General features: G+C 29.0%; 1 protein-coding gene across 2 annotated transcripts in view; it reads right to left on the bottom strand.

Moving 5' to 3' along the window:
• The window catches only part of LOC123264362 (serine/threonine-protein kinase minibrain), a 52254-nt gene that overhangs the window by 11361 nt on the left and 13244 nt on the right, over positions 1 to 27649 (bottom strand). For both annotated transcript variants that reach the window (XM_044727612.1, XM_044727611.1), the window contains one exon: positions 15705 to 15964. In XM_044727612.1, coding sequence (XP_044583547.1) covers positions 15705 to 15964 — 260 coding nt within the window. The remainder of the gene's footprint in view (positions 1 to 15704; positions 15965 to 27649) is intronic.

The raw sequence follows: 27649 nt of genomic DNA, 5'->3' as shown, positions 1-27649 counted from the left end.
AAAATATCTTAAAATGCTCTCTACGATTTTTTTTTATCATAAAAATGAATTTTTTTTAAATCATGTTTTTTAATTTTTAAAATTATAATTTACTTTTTAATTTTTTAGGGTGTAATTATAAACTACAAGCATTAAATTGGAATATTTTATGTAATTGAAAAAATAACAGCAAATGTTTCATCTGTTAAATTAATAATTTTTTTTATTATGATGATCCTAGAGGACTAAGATTAAGTTATCAAATATTGTTTCATCATCGCTCTTCAATACGTGTGCAAATTTTCTAATTCATCAGATTCTTCAAAGTCGACAAGAATGACGTCGAAAGATTCCGTTACATAGTTACAGGTCAAGCTAATATAATAAAAACGTGTTGATGAAGAAAAAAAAATTAATTGAGTCAAGAAAAGTGTTTTGCTCCAAAATATTTGATTCTCACAATTTAAGAAATTCGTTTTTGTATAAATACTTTAAAACATTTGGATGAAAATAGAATTCTTCATTCAAGAATTTTAGTCTTTTCAGAAGAATTTTATTGTTTTCAAATATTTCTCCTAAAAAAATGTTACCTTAGATTAAAAAGTCGATAACATTGCTTTAAGATAATACCGACTTCTTTTAAGAAAGCCGCGTCTTTTGAGTAAAGATATTTCAATTTGTTTAAAAAGTATAATTTTCTTTTAGTTTTAATCAGTGGTTAAGTATTAAAAAAAAATTTTTTTTTTTATTCAAAATATTTTTTCTCAACGTTGTATTGTTTTTATAACTTCCCAATCAATTAATTAGATTGTAATTTATATTATGGAGCTTTAATAATTTATAAATTGAGATTACCAAATTATTTTATTTTCAAGGTACGCATTAGCGTTAAGATATTCTTTAATACGTAATATCAATAGTTTGCTTTAAAATGTGAAACATTAAAGTGCGTTTTATTTAATATTGTTTGATTTTAATAAAAAAAAATTTGGTGTAATTTTAATTAGTATGTTTGTACTAAATATCTTAGTTTGATTTTTTTATTTTGAATTTAACCTTTTAAAAATATCACTTAAAATTAATTTTTTTTTAATTATAACTTTAAATACGTTGAAAATTTTATTTCAATTATGTTTGTAAATTATTAGTATTAGCACTAGATTTAAAAATTTTTTTTCTAAGTATAATTTTAAATTATAACTTATAATTTTATTTAGTTTTTTATTTCTCAGTTAATTTTTTATCATTGTTGTTTTAATTATATTCTAACAATATTTAATCAGCCGCCAGTTGAGCGGTTGAAAAACAAATAAAAATGAAAGATGCGTTAAATTATGAAAAGCAACATTAAACAAAATGAAAAAATAATTTTGAATCATAAAAAAGAACAATAAAATGGTAATGTGCGTGATTAAGTTGACAGAGTGGATGAAAAGGTAAAAAATAAAGTTTATAGTGGGTAAAAAATAATTAAAAGGACATTTTTCCTCTGGATAAAGTCAGTAATGCGGGATGGCTATCAGTCCAAAGTATCTGAGATATTTTAATAACGTTAACTGTCAGACTGGATGACGAAATGCCACGTCATCAGACGAGGTCGCTCCATGAATCTCAGTAACTAAGAAGTGTTTATATATATAGTAATAGTAATAGTAGTACTGTACAGTAGCATAGCAATGTAAAGGTATAGTGATATTAAGTGGAGTGCATTGCATTGGATGACACAGTAAAGATACAGTAAAGATACATACTTAGAACTAAACTATACAGAGATTCAAGTTGCAAATTGGTGGGAGGACCATACACGCGGATAAAGACAAGAATGTGAGAGGGGTGAAAAGAGACCGAACAAGATAAATGATCAAAGAGTCATGAATGAAGTCATATGAAACTAAACTTAAGAGCACCGTTTTACGACCTTCCAGATTTTAATGTTCCACCACGTTTTTATTTTTTATTGTCAATTTTAATCGGTGATGATTTTAATAGAATAATTATTTTTTATTCAAGTAATTATTACGAATAATCTGCAGTTACTACACGGAAAAAAAATTTACTTAAATTAAGTAAATAATTTTGAAGAATTTTATCTTCTTTATTTGAGTAGAAAAATTTTTAAACTAAGACATTTTTCTCTTGATTTAAGTGAAGTTTTTTTTCAGTGTATGGGGCTACCAGAAATTACGAATTATGGTTAAAAAAATGTGTTCACAAAATTTTCTTTCTTTTTTAAATTATATAAAATAGATGATTTTCCACAATAATAATAATAGTAGTTTTTAAATTTTATTTTTACCGGTAGGGGGGCTATGCAGACTCTTCCCATCGTAAATGACATACCATACCAAGTTAAGAAAAACTGGCAACGCTCTTCTACTACCACACGTTTAGTTTCGTAAACATTTAATACTAGCGAACCCAGCCCGCTTCGTCGGGCTAAAGCTTAGTGTATTGAACAAAGTACATATATTTCAATACATTGTAAATAATAAATTCTATTGTCGCAATATGTCAACCATCATTCATCTTCGAATTCATTTTCCTTCAAGCTTTGTCTCTTGCGGGTGAAAATTGCTAACCAAACTCATAAACATATCAGTTAGTGTAACATCCACTTTGTGATCTATATAAAAATATCGGGCTCATCTCAAAATCGACGATCAAAAGTACGACGCAAGGCTTGAGCGTTGTAAATGTGGATAACCTCAAAATCGTATCAATTAAGAAAAAAGAGATAATAATTTTTAAATTGTTGTTATTGATTGCAAATTTGTATTTTCTATAGTTATAATTATAACTTTGTATGCAATATATCGAATTCAATTATATTCTTCCTGATGTTCATAAAATTTTTAGAATGAACAGCTCACGATACTCCTTTAACATCATCAAGTAGTTCACATTATTTTTTCTCGACGGTAAACATAAAATAATTTGTGTTTCCGGATGTTCTTAAGCCAATTATATTTGAAATTACTCCAGCAAATCTTGTTCAGGTATAAAAAAAATTTGGAAAACGGTTGACCCTAAAGGCCATCCCTGGAACTTCCCGCTAATTCTATAAATAAGGTCTTAAAATTGCACTTATGGCGTTTTGAGCTCTTCGAGCTTAAAAATATAATTTATTTTATTTCGAGCTCTCCAAGCTCATAGAGTTAAGCTGTTCTAAGCTTTTGAAGTCTTCGAGCTCAAAAAAGTCTGATAAGAGTTTAATAAAACAGTAATTTTTTAATTTTAGAACTGCAATAATTTCTGAATGAATAAATTGATTTTCACGTGGTTGGCAGTATTTCACGCAGTTTCTCAGAATCTATAATAAACTTTTAGACACAAACTGATCGAACCGAAGATCTTAGAGAAATTAGAAAAATTCACTTTTTACGAATTTTTTCGACAACGATAATTCACGAACCAATCAACCGATTTCGACGTTCTTGGTGGCAATTCACGTAATTTTTTGGGTTCTTATAATTATTTTATTTTGTTAAAAACGATCCAAAAAGAAATGTCGAAGTTAAGTGAAAAAAACACTTTTTTGAAAATTTTTCGTTTTCGATAACTCTCGAACGAATCAACCGATTTTGACGGGACTGGTGGCAATCGACGTGATTTTTTAAACTTAAGAGCTAATTAGTTTTTGGAATTGATCGGTAAAGCAGTTTAGGTTATTCCAAAAAAACGATTTTTTGAAAATTTTATTTTTGAGATTTCTCAAAATCTAGCGAACCGAATCGATTCAAATTTTCACGAAATTTAATGGCAATGATACTCTTTCGATCGCCACCTATTTCGATCCGATCAGTCAAGCCGTTCAAAAGTTATAAGAGGTTTACACACCCACACACACACACACATCACACACACACACACACACATACATGCCTATCTTTTCAAGATAGATTTGCACAGCACACCATTTACAAATATAAATATAAATAATGCTGTCAAACAGGGAAGAATAGGAGTTACGGTAATTATTACGTGAAGCGTTCCACATTCACGTAACAGGGTGTGGGAGGAAAGGATTGAGAAAGGAATGTGGAGAGGATCATCTTAATGTGAGTTTATAGAGTATGCGAGAAAAAGAATTATTAGATAGCTCGGACTGGGATTCAGACCCAGAACCTTCCGAAGACATATGTCGGCTACTCTACCATTTGAGCTATCCGGTCTATACTAAATTTCCTTTTGCTTATTCTATATACATTAAAGCCACACCGTCCATCTTACGGTAAGAATTTTCACAAATATAAATAATGCTGTGAAGCAGCGGGAAAGTATAGGAGTTACGGTAATTATTACGTGCAAATACTGCCCAGACAAAATTGACAACGCCGAGCACACGTTTTTCGAGTGTGATCGGTGGAAGGAAGTTTGACAGAATCAGCACCGAAGAAACAATAGGCAGAACGCTTTCCCCTGAGGGCTTGGTAACCTGCATGATCACAAAAGAAGAAAACTGGTCAGCTTCAATCGCAGCCTACGCGCAGCGCCTTTTAAACGAAAAAAAATCGCAGAAAGGGATTAGAAACCAGTAGTGACATGAAGTAGGTTTCGTGAGACACAACATGGACTGGATCGAAAAGTAATGCTAACGCGGTCTCGATCCAGTCTTCCCCTAACATCTATGGGGGAAAGGAGAGAGGAGGATGTTTAGTCGGTATTGTTGCAAAATAATATTGACTTCTGAGTCCTATATACCCAGGCACCAACACCTAGTCCTGGCACCAGCACCAAGTTCTGGCATACGTAAATGTATTTTACCTCCTCTATAAAAAAAAAAAAAAAAAATAAAAAAAAAACATACATACATACAGCCGCACAGACACCATCGCGGGGAATAGTCAGGGAAGCTTCTTTGTGACCTTAAAACGCCGAAATCGGATAAAAACTCGATTTTCGCAAAACAGGTAAAACCAATAACTTCCCGAATTTCAAAAAATTTTCAATTTTTTTTAGCGGGAAGTTAAAAATTATGTTTAGTTTTGACAGATAAATATTGATGTTAAATAACAAATGATATAAGGTACCCGCGGGTAATAAGCCTAAGTGATAGAAATGATATTTAAAATCACCACTTCCGCTAAAGACTTCTCTAGTAGAAGCGTCTAGCATAGAAATTTCGCTACAATTTTATAGAGTCCCGATACAACGTTTCCTGTCATCTATTTCATCATCCGTCATATACTAAAGTAGCGCAGGAGAATTCCTAAAAAACGGTTTGGGTAAATGGTAAACATTTTTATAATTTTATATTTAATAATTTAAAATCATTGTTCTAATTTTTTTATCAACATCTTAGAAAGTATTGTTACTAAATTTAAGTGATGATTGATCTCTAATATCAATTTTATTAAGTATGGTATAACTATTTCTAGTATGTTTAACCCGCAGGCTTTATTACCCTACCGTAGTAGTAAATAAAGCCTATTCGCAAGGTTTTGAAAACATTTAATTTTGTTTTGTTTATGAGGTGAAAATTACCATTATTCCATTATATTTTTATGGCTAATGTATTAATATAAAAATCGATGATACATTTCAATAATTAAATGCAATATTTTCGATTTTTTTTTCAAAATCTCCCTTAGCTTTAGGCCTTATTACCCGCCGGTACCTTATTTGAAGTTAGCTGATTTGTTTTTTAAATAAATTATATTTTTTTGTTTACAAATAAAGCTTAGTTACTTCTTTCATTTTCTTGTTTAATATAAGTTTTAAAATAACCACTTGAATTTAATGAAAGAAAACATTTTATTGCCTTCATTGCCGCAAATAAAATTTTAAATCAGTTGATCGCTATAGAACTTAATGCATTGAAGCGCTATCTGATGGTAATATTTAATGACATGGACATCATATTTACTTTCTCCGTGGAAAAATACATGGTCATACCAATTTTTATGACAATCGGTTGAACGGTGTGGTAGTCGATACTTTACAGCGCCGCCTGGTGGTGAGTTACATCAATGGGCATATCCATATAAACCTTTTCCGTGAAAAAATACATAAACATACCAATTTTCATAATGATCGGTCAAATAGATTCTGATTTTATCGATGTCATATATACAAACATCCTCTTTTATATATATATAGATAAGTTGTAAAATAACTCATTGAATTTAATGAGAAAACATTTTATTGCATTCATTGCCGCATATAAAATTTTTAAATCAGTTGATCGCTATAGAACTTAATGCATTTAAGCGCTATATGATGGTGATATTTAATAACATGGACATCATATTTACTTTCTCTGCGGTAAAATACATGGTCATGCCAATTTTTTATGACAATCGGTTGAACGGGGCGGAAGTCGATACTTGACAGCGCCGCCTGGTGGCGAAGTTACATCAATGGACATAGCATGTTCGTTTTCTTCATAGAAAAATACATGGTCATGCCAATTTTATGACAATCGGTTGAACTGGGCGGAAGTCGATACTTGACATCGCCGCCTGGTGGCGAGATTACATCAATGGACATAGCATGTTCGTTTTCTTCATAAGAAAAATACATGGTCATGCCAATTTTTATGACAATCGGTTGAACGGGGCGGAAGTCGATACTTGACAGCGCCGCCTGGTGGCGAAGTTACATCAATGGGCATAACATATAAACCTTCTCCGTGATAAAATACATAAGCATACCAATTTTCATAATGATCGGTCAAATAGTTTCTGAGTTTATCGATGACATATATACAAACATCCTCTTTTATATATATAGATTACTATTATTATTACTATTACTAGCAGCATCATACCATCTCCTATCAACTACCAAGAGAACGGAATCTGATGAGAGACAGAGCATAGAATACATACAACGAATTGGTAATGTAAGAGAGTCTAGAGTCTAGACGAAAAAAAAAATAAAGAGAGATGGTAAGATGATGATAAAAATAAAAAGAAATGAAAGCTCTAGAGTGACCAATCGATCCCTCCTTATATAATTCTTAAAGGCGGGGGCTGCTGAGATCGAAGAGGCGGCTGATGCTTTACGTTACTTGAAAAGGAGACTAATTTTTAGACGGACAATTCAATTTTTAATTTTAAATTAAAAAAGAATTTTTAAAAAAATTTTTTGAGATTTTTTTAATTAATAATGTTTAAGAAATTTTATGCTTTACAATTTTTAAATGTTCAAAATTTTTGGTTTTAGACAATATATACACATTTTTTTTTTTCATGCTTAATCAAGACTATACTGAAAAAAAAAATTCTTGACTGGAGTGTGAATTTTCTTGGTTTAAGAAAATATTAAGGAAGATTGAAAATTTCTTGAATAAAGTCATAGTTTCTTGAGCAAAGAAAATTTTCTTGAGTCAAGAAAATTTCTTCTTGCTCCAAAATAACTTTTGTCTTCCTTAAAATTTTCTTGGCGCAAGAAATTTGTTTTTTCTGTGTAGATTGTACCAATAATAATTCAGTGAAGGTAAAGTAAACTATAAGAATAAAAAAAAAAGATTATCAAATATTAATAATTTCGAAACATAAATTTAAACATAAATTTTATCGTTTATTTATGAATTTATTGTTCCCTACACTGAGAAAAAAAAGTACTACTCTTGAGAAAATTTTCTTGTCTCAAGAATTGATCGAATTAATCGAAGTATTTTTTGTTTAATTCGTGAACCTATTCATTTGTTAATCTATCAAAATTACTGCCAACATTTTATTATCATGATAGATATTGATATTCTTTTGTCAAAAAACCAAAATTAATTTTAAACGATTCTTCTTAAGTCAAGAAATTTTTTTCTGGACAAAAAAATTTTTTTTTCTCAGTGATAAGGTGACTAAAAATAAATTTTTCTTAATTTATTCAACGAAAATAAACTATGGTAAGAACTAAAGGTTTCTTTTGGTTATTCCACACTTAACTAAATTTCACACATATCTCTCTCAGAAATTAGTTCGCATCTAAGTGCTACTTCCTATTCCTTGTCTGGTCCAATATATCCATCACCAGTGTCTTAACTTTAGATCGATCTGTTTCAAACTTAAAAATACCATAGACAAGATTTCTGACGTATCATTAGATATTTAACTTTAGATATTTGAGTTTCATTGATTCTGGCGTTTGACTCATATTTTTTTTTTTATGAATCTGAGATCATTACCATTAAAAGTAGACCGAGCTACCATGTGAATTGAAAAATTTTAACGATAAATCAATTGGACAGTACAAAAATAAATTTTAGTGGATATTTTAAGTCTGATGACGATGTGACTACGTTTATCGTCTATATATCCCGCATCAGATGGTATTGTATGAAGATTAAAAGTAATAATTGAAGAAAGAAGACGATGCCAATAAGTTGATACGTCCCTGAATTTTTGGCCTTCTGAGTCATCAGCAGACTAACAAGTAACGGTCAACGGAAAGTTTCCAAGACTGCCTTTTATAAATATATATATGTTATATTATGTGTGGATGTATATACATATATTTATATATAAAGGGCATGGCTCAGGCACCACGCAGGTTTTAGTAACTTAAGTCTTGTGGTTTAGGATTAATCCCTTACTTTTGTAAGCCGAAAATTATAGAGCATGGGTGTTGTACGTGTAACAATACAAGAGTTTAGTGTAATTACTTACTCCAGGACAGGGCTGGACAAAAACCCGGATAAACTGTTGGTTACAAGATGAAAAAAATCTTTAATAATAGTAATGAAAATATTAAAAAAGTATAATTAAATTAATAGCCGACTTAGTATTATATGTATGAGAAAAAAAGATAAATTGGGAGCCCAATCACGGTTCGTTATTTCCATTATTCTCGTCAGGATAGAATAGGAGGCCTAATATAAACTAGTGTAGACTTTTAGAGCGGTCCTTCTTCGTCTTGTCCATATTATTGTTATTTTTTTCCTTTTCTGTCCCTCTATCTCGTGCCACGAATATTGGACGACAATGGAAGTTTGGTAACCACACGCTGATTAAACCTAAACCCTAGCCTTGTCGATGTACTCTAGACTAGTTTAGTTTCTCAATCTATATATAACAGAGTTTAGTTTGGGGTGGGATAGGCTCTTGATCCTGTGGACTTGTCAAATCGACAGTCAGCTCGAGTTGGTATTCGGTGTGAAGTAAAGCAAAAAAAAAAAAAACGAGGAAATAGGAACAAAAAAAATATTGAAAGCGTGGCAGAATCTAATTCTACGGAGCCAATAAAATCAGTTCTGAGGTTACAATTGAAGAAAACAATGGACACTCAGAGAAACGTTTAGCATATATACGAGAGAAAACTGTCTCGTCTTCTATCTTCTGTATTCTGTCTTTTGTTATTTTCCCTTCTCTATATTTTGCGACTAGAGACTAGACTGTGACGACTGTTGTTGCTGTGCATATATATATATATATATATATATATATATATATATATATATATATATATATATATATATATATATATATGAAGAGAAACAGCCTTCACGAGGAGACTTGGCGAAATCGCAATGCCACTTGGAAACTATTGATACTTTCTCTCACTCTTTATAGTCTTCTTCGTCTTCTTTAACTTCCTAGAGTTTAGTTGTTCATCTTATTTTGCTTATACTGTACTCTCTATACTATTTTCTATACTATTTTCTTCTTATCTTGTTCGTTCATTCGTTCCTTATATTCGTTGTCTTCTAACAGTATGTTTCCTCGTCTTATTCTTTATCAATACTTGCTGCTCTACTACTATCCCCAGCTATTTTGCTTCCGTCTATGCTGTTTTCCGGTTCTTTGATAAAACCAAAACTTTTGTCAGTTAACATTTTTGAGGTAACTTTCCGTTTAAGCCTTCTCAATGAGAAAAAGTCAACACTTTAGATTAATAAAAACCGTGTACGTTTTTTTTAACAATTATTGTTATGAATAAAAATTTAAAAAGTTTGGAAAATCCAAATGTGCATGCCTTAAGCGCTCGTGTTATTTGTAAATTTTTCTAAGTAGATACAATATTAATCACAGAGAGAAAAAAAATTGATTGAAAGTAAAAGTATTATTCAACTCAAGTTAATTTGAATTTTTCCGCGTGAATCGGAGAAAAAAAAAAATTTGAGATTACATTACCGACATTCAGTATTATGTTATACACAGAAAGAAAGATTTCTTGACTGGAGAACAAAATTCTTGGCTCAAGTAAATTTTCGGTCGCCCGAAGGAAGAGAAAATTTTCTCAAGACAAGAAAATTTACTTCTATCAAGAAATTAATTTTTTGGAGCAAGAGAGAAATTTTCTCAAAACAAGAAAATTTTCTTGACTTAAATAAATTGTCTTGGATCAAGAAACGTATTTCTTGAAGCAAGGGAATTGATTTGTTGGAATAAGTGAAATTTCTTGTGTCAAAAAAAAATTTTTTTTTCGCCCAAGTAAATAATTATGAAGAAAAATATTTTCTTGGCTCAAGTGAACCTTTCTTTCTGTGTAGGATATAGTTTAAGCTGTATTTGGAATAAAAAATAATATATGGCTGTTAAAAGACAACAAAATTTCTCTCGAGACCAACCAAAAAAAATTTATTGTAATTAGAAACTGTTTTAAGCTACAGTTTTGTATTCCTTGCGTTCGCAAATAAATAATGAATTGATTAAAAAAAAAAATATAAAAATGGATTTTTATTAAAGTTATAGTATTTACCCCAACAGCAACCACTTTTTTTTTTATTAAATTATGTAAAAATAGTTATTAAAAAAACTTTTTAAATGATTAGTGATTATTTTTTCATCTGGCAGTGTAATTTTTGTAGCATTTATATGCATATTATGTCTGTCAAATACAAATTATTGTGACAAAACACGTGATCTTGATTTTTAGGCGAGAGTAGAACATACCTACGCTCACGCTTAAGGCATGCAATTAATAAAATAATGATAAATTTTGTCAAAGCAACAGACTGTCAAAAAAAATAAAATTTAGTGAGTAGGAACAAAAAGCCTACTTGAGTTAATTTCTATTCGATCAGACAAAAGGGCAATGTTAAGTGTTGAAATAAAAGAAATAAAAAAAACAGTAAGTGGAAGTACTTTCAAAGTAATGATGATTAAAATAGTAAGTTAAGTGATTACTAATTGGGACATCCTTCTCTTATGATTTTTATTTTGTTAAAAAATTTCCATACCGCTGGCTATGTATGTCGTCTGTGCTAACTGATAAATGGAGTATGCTAACCGCCGCTATGAGAGTAGTAGCTTGGCACCTGAGTGCATAGTTGACTGACCTGGTTCAGTATATACCAAGAGAGATAGATGCAGAATTCTCCGACTAGACACGATGGTCATGCGACGGTTGCTCACCACTCTCGGAATGTGCTCAGGACAAGCCATGCCCTTCATACCAGTTAGATCACGCACATTTTTACTCCATCTTCTTTTAATATTTCATATTATTTTTATTTCATTTTTTCCAATTGTTTATTATTATTATTATCATTTGGAAGGAAAAAAAAATTGTCAGCACGAATGGATCCACATGATTTTATATATTGGACGTGCATTTCCTTAAAAAAGTAAAGCTTGTCTCGGGTGAAAATCGTCAAGTCCAGTAAACGGTTGAGAGGGATGAAAAATAAAGGAGTTGTTCTTGCGTGCCTTGAAGGCAAAGAATAATGGCTGTCCTACCAAAGCGATCTTAAAGATCTTTCTTGCTTTCTCTCTCTCATTTTTTCTTTATATTTATCATTTCATTTATTTTAGTCTCAGTCTAGTGTAAAAAAGCTTCGGGATATCCCTGGCTGTTTAATCGCGACGTAGTTATCGTTACAATTTAGACTCAACGACGATCTCGAGTTCCTGACGAACAAACCGGTCTGTACTATACTGGGTATAGGGGGAATAAATGAAAAAAAAATCACCGCGATAAAAAAAAAAAATAAAAATAAATAAATAAAATAAGTGTTAAAGGAGAAGCGATAAAGAAAGAAGAAAAATTTCTTTTTAAAGAAAATAAAAATGGTCTGTGTTTTATTTTGTTTGGTTTTTTTTTTCACACTTGAAAGAATTTCGTTTGTATTGTGGTTTGTTTGCTTGTTTTAATTTTCATTTTATGAAGATGAATAACAAAATTATAATTTACTAAAATTACTTTGTGTCTTTTACACATTTTGTTCAATAAATTTCAAGTTTATGTTATTTTAAAAAATTAAGTATCAGCAAAAAATACTGAAGAAGTTACGTAAAGTTTATATTAAAATTAATAATCGTGGTTAATTATTCGTAAAAATAGGAAATAGTTACGCCTGAAGATTCACAATATTCGTAAATTTAAAATTAAGACATAGTATATACTTATATACATTCTTAATCTTGAATTAAAATAGAAAATATTCACCAACGCCAATGACACTACGAAATTATTAAAGGGTCGTATCATCAATTTTCCTCGTCGTGGATAATTTACCTTGCGTGACGTCTTTTCACCGTAGTAACTATAAAAAGTACTTCGTATTCTCCAAGTACACATATTTATGTGTATGAAAGTAACCATTAAATTTAATGGTTTATAATCTATTGTTCACTGCATCAAGTTTCTTTATAACAGTTACTTTTATTTACCACTCATACCGATCCGTTAATATTAATTTACTAGTCAAAATCATTATTTATTTTTAAGCACTCAAACAGTGTTTTTGTTAAAATTGTTAGAAATATCAAAAGTTTTTTTGAATTGTATAACCAAAAAAAAATTATAATTTACTTCTTGTAAAGGCGTGATAAGACTACGCGTGGTAATTAATTCACTCAATTCGTTAAAAATTATCCTTTATAATTCTCCCACTCATCGTTTTATAAATTTCTCGATAAAGTGAAGCATAAACAAAAAATTTTTCAAATACACAAATTACTGTTTATTTTTATTGAAATTATTTAAGCTAAGATAATTATTACTTTATAATATTTTATTTTTTAAAAAAACATCGAGAGTTTTATAATACGAAAATAACAAATCGTAATGATTTTTTTTAATTAATTTAATTTTTGAAATAGCTAGTTGAAATAATTGCTCGAAATAATAATTTTAAATAAAAATTTATTTTTTGCGATTGTTAAACAAAAATAATTGGTTGAAAAAATAACCATAATTAGAACTGTAAAAAAAAAAACTCTTTGTAATATTTATGAAATATTCTTTTTTATATTCGAGCATTAGTAGTTTTTAATTGATAAGAGATATTTATGCGATATTATTGGATAATTAACATTTGCAGATCTTTAATTTTACGCAATTATATTATTTTTGACAATAATATTGGTTGTTTGAATAATAAAAGCTTTTACGAAAATGATTCACTGTCATGGTCTCTGCTTTTTAAATTTATTATCCATTAATTACTTCCTAAACTTTTAGCGTGACTCAACAAACCATTTAAATATATATTACGTATACAGGGTGGAGATAATTAAATTTTTCTTTTTTACTCAAAATACGACATTAATCAACCATAAATGCATGTTTAGTAGTGTTCAAAGTATTATTTTTATAATTAACTTTCTAAGCGAATAGCATTTAAAATAAAAATAAAATTCTAAGTTTTTAATATTTATACAATTCAGGGTGATAATCTTCGAATTTTTTGATGAATACATAAAATTTTAGGACCTAATAAAAAAAATAAATAAATTTTTCAATTATCTCGCAAAATAAAGGTTCTATCATAGTTTTATTAAAATATTATAAAAAACCGCGTGAAATATTTGTGACCAAGATTTACGGAGTCAAACCTTTTACAGATTTTTGTTTGATTAAAAAAATAAATTCAATTAAATAAAGTATCTATTACTCTATAAAATACAATAAATAATGTAAAAGTCAATATTGATCTTATTTATTAAATTCTTTTTAATTATTATAGATCAAAAAATTAAAAATTAAATCATTAATTAAAAATGACTACAAAATTTCCTGACTTTTCCGGTCGATCGCCACCCAGCAATTGAACTTTTGAACTTTCAGTTTTATTTTTACTAAATAACGAAAAAAATTATTTAAAAATTGAACTTTACGTTTATTAAAGCCTAAATTAACTTAAATAATCAAATTATAGAGTTAAAAGGTATTGGTTGTAATTGTAACGGTGTTGTGAATGACCAATATAACAGAGGAAAGATAGCAAAGGGTAAAAGCGAGCCCATTTGGTCAGTTTAGCTGTTAGCTCTCAGGTGTCGGTGGATATTTAAGACCAGTGTAACGAGTCAACGGATGAGCGAGCTGAAACCTCGGCAGGCGCCACAAGTCACCCCTTAGTCTTCTCCTCTCTTTTGTAGTGAGCCTTGTGCCGCGGCCACCCACCTTGTCCCCAGGGCTGTCGGCATGGCAGCCCGTTTAACTACTACCACACCAGTATTACCATCATACTATCGTCACTATCACCAACACCAAAGAGAGATCAACTCAGATAGGGAGAATTAGTCGTTCACAATCAGAGACGGCGTTGGGACGTTCAATCTAACCCTCGACTACTCACTTTTCTTACACGTGCGTCATGTACAGGGGCTGACTAAACTCTGTTATTTTACTCTTGAGACACTAGATTATTAGCTATGCTTTATGAGTTTTAACCTCCTAAATTCTAGTGATTAATACTACCTACGAAAAAATTTTTTTAATGTATTTACTTCCGATAAATACGCGCTATATATTTATTTATTTTTGTTAATATCTATGATTCAGCTTTAACTTAACAATGTAATTTTTTGGTGCGAAAAATTTATAAATTTAACTTCAAGTTATCATTTTGTATATGTAATTTTATAAAAGATACATTTCATATTTTATTACCTCTATTAATTTACCAAAAAAAAATTTACAATTTTCGCAAATAACACACTAAAAAAAAAATTCTTGACTGGAGGGTAAATTTTCTTGGCTCAAGAAAATATTAAGGACGATTGAAAATTTCATGAATAAAGTCAAAGTTTCTTGAGACAAGAAAATTTCTTCTTACTCCAAAATAACTTTTATCTTCCTTAAAATTTTCTTGGTGCAAGTTTCTTTTTCTGTGAATTTATTTGATAACTTCAAGAATAAAATTGTTAGAATTTTAAATTTGAATTTTGAATAAGATAAAAATTATCTTACTAATAAAAATTTAGTTTTTAAACAAAAAAAAAAAACTTAGACAATTTTTTTACATTTTTAATATTTTACTTGAATTGATAGAAGGATTTATTAGAATTTTTTAATATATAAAAAATAATTTTTCAGACATGCTCAAATGAATATTCAATAAATTATTTGTTAAGCAGAATTTTAAGTTTTTAAATAAATGATCTCGCTTTCTCAAGCTGCGAAAAAAAATAAATATTTTTAAAAGTTTAATTTGATGAGAAAAATAATGATCAATAGAGAAAATAATTATTTTATAGATTTGATATAAAAATTAAAAAAGCAACTTTGATTATTTTTAAATACATTTTTTTATCAATAGAAATAATCATCTACTTTAAACTTTCAAAAATTATTATTTTTAATTTATTGAAATTTTCTGTAATAAAAAGCACGAAAATTTTATTCTTATTCAAAAAATTAAATTTTCTAGATTATTGTAATTTCTTAAAATTTATCTTGTTAGAATATAAAAGAAATTTATTAAAGTTTAAATACGATCTTTCGCGCCATAGCAATTTTTCCACCGGAGCTAAAGCTGGATAATCTAAAATTGTTGAAATTGGATAATCGTCTTTGATAAAATAAAAAAAAATAGTGTTGGTTTTACTTGAGCTTACCTCATTGATGTGTTTGTAAGTTTTAATGAGATCAACACTAAGTTTCCGTAGCGGCGCAGTCGCAGGGTCCCGAAACCTGTGGGGTATCCTTGCTTGCATTGCGTGGATATCCGCGGGTGTCTCTTGGGGTACAGCCCCAGTTCCAATCCCACCTCCAGCACCACCGACTCCCGCTCCTGTTCCATATCCTGGTAGTGGTTCCTCAGCTACTAGTCGTCCGTATAGCGGTGCACCACCCGTTCCCGTTCGCCCGCCACTCACTGAAAACAAATTATTTTATTTTTATTTGAACAATTGATTGCAAAAAAAAGTACGCGCCATCAAGTAAATAAATAAACAGACGTATTAAATTCACCCTAAAATAATTCAATAAAAAAATCATTTTCGTTGGAAAAAAATTCCTCGTAAATAATAAAATAACTAAAATTCAATATTTTATTAATAGTATCTTTAAACAATATAATAAAAGAAAAAAAAGTAACAATTAAAATAATAGATTAAAATTAATGGATAGTTGAAAAAAATTTATGAGTGAGAATTATTTTTCGTGAGGAAAGAGGCTCAAGGGAACTACGAGAAAGTGTATATGTGCGTGTCCTCGAGTAACGACCCCCTTGGCATCGTCCGTGTGGGGTGTCTGCAGTACTTTTACCCTCCCACTCTCTTTCCCTTATTCTCTTCCTCCTACACAAAACAACTATATACCCACAAACTCGAATCTGGATGCATATATACAATCTGCACAACAGAAATATAACATAGAAATACTGAATAAGAGCGAATAAAATCCTATATAAGTCGGTAGCGGTAGTCGTTAATTTAACGTATGCGTTGGCGTTTGGGCGGGAGGATACAGAAAGACTGAAAACATTTTTTATATCAACTATAAATTAATACAATCATAAAAAATTAATTGTACAGTGTAAATTATTTACAGAGTAAACGTCAAATGGATGGTTGTTTATTTATTTAAACACCCTAAAGTAAAATTCCTAATTAAAAATTAAACTCTATATGTGTGTATAATAAGGTTAAAGTCTACAAGTTGCTATGTCAAACTAAAAATTTCAATTTCTTTACCGTATAAATTTTCAATAATTTAATTATTGAAAAATTCAAAATTTCTAATTTTGTAAAGTGTTACAATTTTGTACTTGTTTTGAAATAACATTCATTAATAATGTTTTTAAATCAATAAATTTAGTTGATTAGAGAAATTTCATACTAAAATATTGTTAACCTGATGAAAAAGAGTAAAACGCTTAAAACAAGAAAATCATTTTGAATTTAAAAATTTTTCTATTATTAGTTTATGTCTAGCGATTGGAGAGCTTAAATTAGAATTTTATAACTTGTGATATTTAAAATATTTATCTAACTTTCATCGATAAAAAATTTTACCTGTTTGGCCACTATATCGATTATTGTTACTTAATGAAAAAATATAAAACCAAAACCGTATATCTCTTTAATCTTTCATATAAATTTTAATGAATGATATGACTTAATTAAAAATGAATTTTTTGGATTAAAATATAAAATAAAATAAACGAATTTAAAAAATGGGCTTTCCAGAGTAGTGTATGAAAGAAAAATGTTGATTAGTAGGACTCTTTTTTTCTTTGTTTTGACGAGGCGTATCGGAAAGCAGTCAGAGTGCGCACGGTGTAGTGCACGAGCCTCCAGTTGTAAATGTGGGTCAGGGCGCGGTTGAATGAAAAAAATATCATTCATTAACACGTTCGGACAGAGGCTCTCAGACACTCTACGACAGACTCTCTATCTCACTTCATTCTCCTGATCTGGTCGTTAACGCCACCGTACAGTACAATATGTACATTACAGTACGTGTAACACACAGTTGAGTGTGTACAGTAATCGTTCCCGACGTCGTCGTTCTACTTGAAAAAGCAAAGCCTCGTGCACGGCCTCATTTACATGTGCTACCGCACGACAGTAGTCCCGTCAACGAATCACAACTTGCGAATCGATTTACTTACTATTACTTTAATTTCTGGGGATTCCCAGAACGATTATGATTTAATTGAGATATGATATTATTAGAAATTGTATAAAAAATCGCAATAATAATAACAAAAACATCTGAAAGTATTTTTAATTGTTTAAAATTAATTTTTACACTTGTGAAAAATAAAAGTTTCAAATTCGAATTTTCGGAGCATTTTTAAAGATATGAAAAAAATGATGACACCTTATTTACAGGAAATATAATTCTCTATAAAAAAAAAATCCTTGTCAATTTTTTTTTAACTTTTATTGTTAAGAAATAATTCACGTTAAAAGTTAAGAAAAAAAATTCTTTAATGTTAACAAAATTTTTTACAAATTTTTTAAATTATAGTTCTAGATAAATATAAAACCGCGATTACAAAAAAAAAAAAAAAACAAGAGAATAAGTAATAATTTTTAAAAAATTTTTTTACAAAAATGAATAGAATTTTTTGTAATAATAATAGTAAAAATAGCGTATGAATAAGGATAATAAAGTAAAAATGGATAAAGAAAGGGTTGAGAACCGCGAACACGAGGTCACGAAAGGCTGACATAGGCTGTGCGATAGCCAGCACGCATTCCGCTTCATTCATGTTTCTTGATCTACGTTCCATTTCTCTTCTCCTCTCCTCTCTCCTCGCAATACTTTCCTTCTCTTCATTTTCCTCCTTGTTCTCTATCTAGCAAACTGCAACTATACGAGGGTGAGTAAAATCGCCTCGCGGTCACCAGGAGCTTTTCAGTCCTTTTGTTTTAATCCCAAAGTGGACCTTCATGCTCACTGAATAGTCGATTGCTTTTAATTGGAATTACTTGGTGCTTTCTCATGTATGACGTTTGATTGTTATTTTATAATTAAGTACAACTACACTACACTAACCAGTCTTTTAATACCTAACCGGATGCACCAGATAAATATGTTAATCAAATCAACATACTAAAATTAATAAATAACTTCACAATAGTGAATTTAAACAAATAAATATATAAATTTCGTTTTAATACATGCATAAATAACAACCTTTTTTATGAATTTATAACTATCGGAAATACATTCCAAGTCTTGTTTATTTTTAACGTACCTATAATCACTTAATAATTTACCCTTAAGTCTGTCATTACATCAACTCACATGCGGAAGTACATACCATTACTTTTTATTCGGTTTTTATTTTTGTCTGTTTCAGTTATTTATGACAAAATGAATGAAAAAACTTTTTTTCAGTTAATCCTAAAAATAGTTTTGGTTGAAAACAAATTTTTTTTTAATTTATTTTTAAAATTTATGTTAAATTAAAAAAAAAAAATAATATTATTTATATTTTTGAAGACTTGAAAAATTTGAATGAAACTTAATAAAATTATCATCAGCAATAAAAATAAATGAAATTAATTAGAATTGTAAAATCATTTAATTACAAAAAATTAATGAATAATAAAAATTTTCATTAGTTAAGATCAACAGATGATACCGACTTAATATTTATAAAAATACCTATTAATATATAGGTGTTTAAAGTTATGTATATTCACGGAAAAATGATAAGGGGTCTAGAAGAAAATTACTGCAACATAATTCAAGCAGCAGCGCGTTAATTTGTCTTAAAGCTTGCGCATATGAAAAATAAAATATTAAAATGAATATTGAGAAGAAAGTTAACGTTGCAGGGAAGTTATTTATTTTCCTTTTTATTCATTTATTTTTAAAGAATAAAATATTATTGCTTCTGTTAATTCATACAATAGCAAGCTAATAGTAATATCAACTCTATTAATTAAAAATAAAAAAATAATAAAAAAAAATTTATATTGTTTATTAATCACTAAAAAGCGTACTTAAAATTTTTTTACGCTTTATCGTGATATTGCTTGGACAATTTATTTATTTAAGTATTGAGATGTCAGTGACGCAAATTATTGTTTTTGTCACTGGCAATCTATAACTTTACATTCTGTTGATAAACGATATTTACAGCAGTATGAAAATAAATAGCGGCTAAAATACACATTGTAATAATTTTTTTTTCTGATGAAATGAAAGTAGCGATAGACAAAAAAAATAAAAATAAAAAATTTGAATAATATTTAAAAGAGTATTAATTATTAGCATGTTATTATACGAGCAGAGCACTTAATTTAAGTCATTCATGAAGAAGAATCCTTTCTTTTATCCTTCCTTCCTTCGTAGTAGTTTAATTGGCTTCGAATAAACACCGCCAGTACAAAGTGAGATTTATTCGATAAAGCGGCCTGTGAACTTGCTTTACTTTGAGTCTCTTGCTCTCTCCGACAAGTGATTCTTGTTATTTAATTCAATTTTTATTTATCATTTTTAAATGCTTGCATTTAAGTCAATTACTTTTAAGTAATCACTCGAAAATTCATTTTTTGATATTATTTCACATGATAATTATTAATGATTAAAAAAAAATATTCATAAAACTGATGCATGTGTCAAAAAATGACAGAATAAGTAAATTTAAACAAATTAATGAAAAAGAAAAATGATTTTTTATTTAGCATGTTTCTCGTATAAATTTAGTAGATATTCGAGTTACCATCGAGGCAAACTCGATTCTCGTTTGGTGCGAGCTGTCTACTCTTACTCTCTCTTTTCTTTATCTTTCGCAAGCTCTCTCTTTTTCATCGAACCTTATCCTCCTATTCGTTGGTCCTTCCTTCCTTCCTTATCCTTCTTCGTCGTTTTGTCGAACGTGCTCTCTCCTCTTTCCTGCGCGTGCGGAGTCGATGGGACCCCGAAGCGGACAACGGTTGTTGCTATGCTAGCTATACACAACCGCCACAGCCGTGCTCTCTGAACGTCCATTTATATATGTATATATATACATACGTATATAACCTTCTCTTGCTTCTCTTATTCGCTATTCTCTATGCCAATCCATGAAGAGTGCGAGTAGAGCGACTGAGACATTTTTTATACCATCAATTCGAACTCTAATATTTTTAACAGTTTTTCACCGAATCATTTTTTTCGATCAAATCTATTCTTCTATTTTTTAATTATCTAAATTATAATTTTAAATTATGTGTTATGAATAGTATGGAAATTTTTTTTTCATTCACGTCAGCTGATCACAGTGATACTGAAAATAGCAGATATTTGTACTGAAATTTTTAAAAAATTTTTTTCAGTAATTTAATTATGTGTACAAATTTTCAATCATTTTTTTTTAATATTTAAATTTGTGATTAAAAATTGTGATTTTTACTAAAATAATATTTAAAATTTTTTGCGTTTAAATATTTTCTTTTACATTTAATTATTTTAAAAAAAAATCTAATTTTTTCAAATTTCAATTACTTAAATATTATTTAAAATATTAAAATTGATATAAATTGACAATTACTATACAATTAATAATTATTATTAAAAAAAAATCTCTCTTAATGAAATTTTTCGCGTGTTATTTCCTAAATATTAAAGTTACTCATAATTTAAAAATTTAAATAATTTCTGCTCCATTCAAACTAGTAAAACTTTTCATTTTTTTTTTTTTTTTTTCAAACTTTTACTATTTTCTATCAAGATAATAATAATAAAATAAAATTTTTCAATTTTATTAATTATCTGCTCTAAAAATATCCTTAAAAAAATACATCTCAATACTCTTGATAAAAAAATCAGACTCTGCTTGATCTCTAACTAAAAGTATCCCGCTACTTTATTTAAAAAATTCCATAGAATGTTTAAACGACAAAATTTATTAAAATAAATGTGAATAATTTAAATAATACCAAAATTTAAGAAAAAAAAAAAAAAAAATGATAATTGAAAGTTTGAAAGTAGAGAGCGAGCAAAAATGTAATCGGCAGTTGGTTGGAAATTCGGAGTAGCGAAGGACGTCGGAAGAGATCCTGCAGGACGTCGGCCCACGAGGAAGAGCGCGGGGGGATGGACGAGCCGCATCGGAGGGGAAAGAACGTGTTAGCGAGAGAGGGAAAGAGGCGCCGGCATAGCAACAGAAAGACCGCTTCGGAACGAACAACCAAGCGACTCTCTACTCCTATCCACTGCTGCTGCTGCTACTGCTAGCTGGCTGGTTGCTGCTACTAAACCATCAACCATGTATAGCACTATTATATATATTTATGTATAACTATATGTATATATATATAGTGTATACTGGCGTGCAACAGAAAAGTGAACTAGTGAACGGCGGTATGGTATGGTATAGTAGAAAAGCGACTATGTGGGGTGAACAGCAGAAGAGCTGATGTATAAACGGATGGAGAAGAGCACGTGCGTGTGGGAGAAGAGCGAGAGAGTAAAGAGAAGAGTAGAGGTAGAGAGTTAAAGGAGAGACAGTGAGGAGCAAGAGGGAGAGTTTATTGATCGTGTCGCACGGGGGTGGAGCAACCACCGCCGAACTACTCTCTACTAGCTCTCTCTGATATACCATGCTAACCCCGTTGCTTAAGAATTATAAAAATATAAATATAAAAATAAATATAGAATATAAATAGAAGTACAAGTACAAGAAAGAGAAAACAGATTAAGATAGAAAAAAACATTAAGGCTCCGTCTTATGCCACCTGGTTCATCTTGTATTATATTATTGTTTTTATTTTTTTATTTTTAAGTTAATCTAGGTTTTTTTTAGAGTTGTAGATAACAATGATTCAATTACTGGATGAGAAATAAAAAAATCTTAGTAGGGGTAGTCTATTGGTTCGAATAAATGAGCCAAATGTGTTAGGCAAGTGAGTACTGTAGATAGGCGGGAGAACGGTACAATCCACTCAGCTGATGTCTGAGCGCGAACCACGGGGTTGTCGACTCTACTACTATATGTAGTGTATACTCTCGATCTATGTCTCGCTATTGCTACAGTTGCAGCTGCTCTACAAGAAAAGAGTCAAAAGACTATGTATTTTTATTATACCACACGATTATCAACGTGTATGAACGAGAAATGAGGAAAAGTATTGTTGAGGGTGAAGAGAAAATACTGTTGTCTAGGTAAATGTCTGGTTATAGGTAATAAGTAATGAGTTAAGTGTTTAGTTAGTAAGAATACTTGAATTTACTGAGTAATTAAATGGAAAAAACATTAAATTTTATGTTAGATTTTTTTTTCACTTATAATTTTTTGCTTATAAATAACGACACAGGTATTGAGTTGTAATTTTTCACTTATTATTTTTTTTCATTTCCTAATTTTGTACAATTTGAGATTTTTTAAAAATAATTTATTACTTCAAAAAAATCTACTAATTTTTTTTTTTAAATTAATAATTGAAAATTTTTCTGAATACACTGATAGAAGGATTTGTTTATATTTAATAAGCTTTATTAACTGTTAATAAATGATTTTTTAACATCATAGGATTTAATAAATATTTATTAACAATTAATAAATTATTTATTAAATGTTAATAAATATTTGTTAATTGTTAACAAATATTTATTTAAAATAAAAAGCAAAAATAGTAATTTTCTTTTGTCACTTTTTATGACCCTATAGCTGGAATACATGATAATAATTCAATTCACTAAATAAATTAACCTTTTTAATATTTAAAAATATAAAGGATAATTATGAGCTGTAGTAGAATTTGATATTTTACAATAAACGTCATTATAATGCAATATAATTAATTCAAATAATTTATAAAGATGATATTTATTTATAAGCAATCTATGAAGATTTATGATATGAATCATATGACATTGCAAGCGAAACAAATTCACTCAACAAAATATTTATTAACTGTTAATAAATATTTGTTAACTATTAATAAATACTTATTAACTGTTAATAAATGTACTTTCCTCCTCAATAAATATTTATTGAATGTTAAAAAATATTTATTAAAATTTAATAAATTAAATAATTGTCTTCAAATAAATTAAATTATTAATCTAGTTAATAAATCCTTCTATCAGTATGTTCATGGAAAATTTTATTAGAATTTATTTAATGAATATCAAATAATTAATACGATAATTAATTATTAATGAAGATATCAGAACTAAAGTACACAAGCATTTTGTTGAACTAATTAAAGGACTATTATCATAAATTATGTAATTATATACATTTCGTAGAGTATCATACTAATAAAATAAACTAATTAAAACCTCTAACTGTATGTCGAGAATTGAAGAGAAAAATAAAAACTCTTACGGCCTAAATTAAATGAAAAATTTTGTGATTCGTTTGAAATAATTTCTTATTAGCTTAAGGTAGTACCTCCGCGACAATCCAGATAAAAAATTTTGGCTCACTATCCATGTTATACGTATCGACAGAGCTAAGGTTGTAGGTTAAGATTTTTTAACGTTACTGTACTCGTCACTACTGTATTCTCTATACATATACACACACACTACGGTTTCAGTGACTAGCGGCTGTTTTTCGTACCCCCTCTCCTAAAAATAATCCTCGAAAAGTGAAATTTATTTTAATTAATCTCGAAAACTACACGGTAAATAATTTTCATTTTTTTTTTAATTGTTCGAAATATCATATTCTTCAATCTACTAGTTTTTCGATAAAGTCGTGAAATTCCTTCGATGGAAAAAATTAAAAATACTGTCATTTTCCCACGCTTCTCCTATGTTACATGTACAAAAATGTCATTTTCAATTGCAATTATCTCAAGTTAGGTACGATAAATCGTCTTCAAATTTTAACAGCATATGTATTATGTATTTAATGACTTATATTCTAAGTTTCGAGGATTTCTTAAAATATTGCTTTTATAACCGGTACTACCTTAATGATAAATAACATAAATGTTTATCGGATATATTTAAATTGAAATAAAAACATTCCAAATTGGTCTATCACATTTGTTTATTTCGACATCAACGTGAATACGAATAAAATTATTGGTAAAAGTATAAAAATAAATTGTAATATAAAAATAAAATAAATAAAACTAAAAGGTGTAAGTATATAAATGGGTGTATAGTTATCGCAACATTCATACTTGTTTCTAAGTTACAAAACTACGTCTGACTGTAGTTATCTTCCTCTGCACAGTTCTTTCCCCCTTGATATAATATTACCTTTACCCTCTTGGCTCACTACAACACGAATACAACGACTGTCGACCGACAGTATTTCTACACACGAATCACATTGCAACTCTACACATACAAATATATGTATATATACATATTCATCGCATCATACATAGACACACGTATATATGCACCGGTTATTTTTCCAACCCCCTTTTGTTCATTCACTCTGACCCAGCGTCGGCATGTAGACGCCACGCAATAATCCGTTACAAGGATTATTTACGGCGGCTGGAGATGCAGCGACAAGAGAGGGTAAGAGGTAAAATAAAGGCTCTACGCACACTTCTATTTAAAGTATTTGATTATAGAAAAATTTTGTAAAAATACAATTGTTCTGGTAAAGATTTCACGCCGCGTATCTGTTTAAATTTTTTAAATTATATTTTAATATTAATTTTATCAATTTTTGTATTAAGAGCGGTTTATAGTTGATTTTCAAACGTGTTTTTCTCATTTGTGTAATAAATTTTCGAAAAAAAACGCTTCGCTCTTCGATAGATAATTAAATTTTCTATCAAAGAGCGAAGCACTTTTTTGGAAAATTTTCATTTATTTATGCATAAAATGCGTTTTAAGATTCCATTTGTTGTACAAGTATGACAGAGATACTTTCGTTTGTCCAATAGAGGGCGAGAGAGAGAAAAAATGTAAACCCTTCTTAAATACACTGTTAGAAAAACTACTAAATTTTCTTTAACATAAAGATCTACAATTATTTTTTTGTTAAGAAATTTTACAATAGAAGAATAACACGAAAGAATTAACTATTAAATTTTCGTTTAAAATATAGTAGGTAGATTGTTTTCAAAGTGATAAATGACAGCCTATTTTCAAATTTTCTGATTTTTTTTTTAAATATAATTTCAGGATCTACTGAGAGAATAATAATTAAACTTTTTAATTATCTCGGAAAATAAAGGTTTTATCATAATTTTAAAACATGTACTTTGAAGAACCGCATGTTAATGTTTGTGACTACAGTTCACTGAATAAAACCTTTTAGATTTTTGTTTAATTAAAAATTAAATTTTGTTAAATCAAGTCAATTGATTCTGTTTTTTAAATATCTCTATAATACTGTTTTATTATTATAGATCAAAAGCTTGTAAAAACGGAAATTAGAGAAATTGAATATAGTTTATATTAGCACAGTTGATTAGCACTAAAAATATAATACATAAAAAAAATTATGAAATGTTTTTTAATAAATTTAATTTTTTCATCATCTTGGTTCAATTGGCTTAAGGATTTTTTTTAAGTATCTTCAGTGTAACTTATTCAAACAGCACGAATATTTGAAATTTAATTTTTTTTTGTTTATTAAAAAATTGACTCTGATTTTCTGAAAAACGTTGAAATTTCCTGATTATTTCATAAATTTGAAATTCTCAGACTTTTCCAGATTAATCGCTACCCTGTGGTTAAAAAGTACTAAACAATTCAAATTTAAATACTTAGAAGGATTTAAACTTGATGTTCGTCTGTAGTTAAAATTGTTTAATTGAATCAAAGTATGATGAAAGTTTATTAATTAATAAAATGTGAGACAAGTCTAATTGTGGATGTTTATTTCAATGAGAATACTCGCTTACATTAGATACGGTGTGTACAAGTGAAGATATGAGAGTATTGGCGTCACGGCCAGGTGGATGACAGTACACGAATACGAATGGTTAAAAGTGGGCAAAGAGGGTGAATACATGAAACACTAACGCATATAACGCTTACCACGTCGTAAACCTTCAATATTATGTTGTAGGTATGCTTGTGAGCTTACGTTATTTGTTGTTCATCGTACATGCTGCCTACAATATAACACTGCGAGGATGAGACCAGTACATTTAATAATTTTATTTGCTTCTATATGTATATGTATATATGTATGCAATGCTAAAGAAATTTAGCTACTAGACTTTAAATTTCAAATTTGATAATGTTTATGGCAATATGAATAGTTTTGTAAGAAAATTCACGTTTTGCATCATAATTAATTAATTAATTTTTATGGTTCGTTTTTTAACTTCCCGCTAAGAAAATTGAAAATTTTCAAAAATCGGGAAGTTATTGCTTTTACCACGTTTTGCGAAAATCGAGTTTTCATCAGATATCGACGTTTTAAAGTCACGGGAAGCTTCCCTGACTATTCCCGCGATGGTATTCATGCGGCTGTATATATATATATATATATATATATAGCAGCATATATATATATATATATATATATATATATATATATATATATATATATATATATATATATATATATATATATATATATATATATATATATAATAAATATATATAAATGTGTGTGTGTGTGTGTGTGTGTGTGTGTGTGTGTGTGTGTGTGTGTGTGTGTGTGTGTGTGTGTGTGTGTAAACCTCTTATAACTTTTGAACAGCTCGGCCGATCGGATTTTGAAAAAAGTGTTTTTATCACATAACTTCGAGATTTCTTTTCGGATTGTTTTTGACAAAATAAAATAATTATTAGAGCTCAAAAAATCACGTCGATTGCCACCAAGAACGTGGAAATTGGTTGATTGGTTCATGAGTTATCGTTGTCGAAAAAATTCGGAAAAAGTGAATTTTTTAAATTTCTCTAAGATTTTCAGTTTGATCAGTTTGTGTTCAAAAGTATATCATAGATTCTAAAAAACTGCGTGGAATTCTGCCAACCGCATGAAAATCGATTCATTCATTTAGAAATTATTGCAGTTTGAAAATTCAAAAAATACTGTTTTATTGAACTTCTATCAGACTTTTGAGCTCGAAGAGCTCAAAAGCATACAAAAGCTATTTCTTTGAGCTCGGAAAGCTCAAAATAATACACAAATAGTATTTTTGAGCTCGAAGAGCTCAGAAACATCATAAGTGCA

Source organism: Cotesia glomerata, linkage group LG4, assembly GCF_020080835.1.
Source record: "Cotesia glomerata isolate CgM1 linkage group LG4, MPM_Cglom_v2.3, whole genome shotgun sequence".
In the NCBI taxonomy this organism is placed as follows: Eukaryota; Metazoa; Arthropoda; class Insecta; order Hymenoptera; family Braconidae; genus Cotesia; species Cotesia glomerata.
Note: the sequence above shows the minus strand (reverse complement) of the source record. Positions and strands in the feature narration are given on the sequence as shown.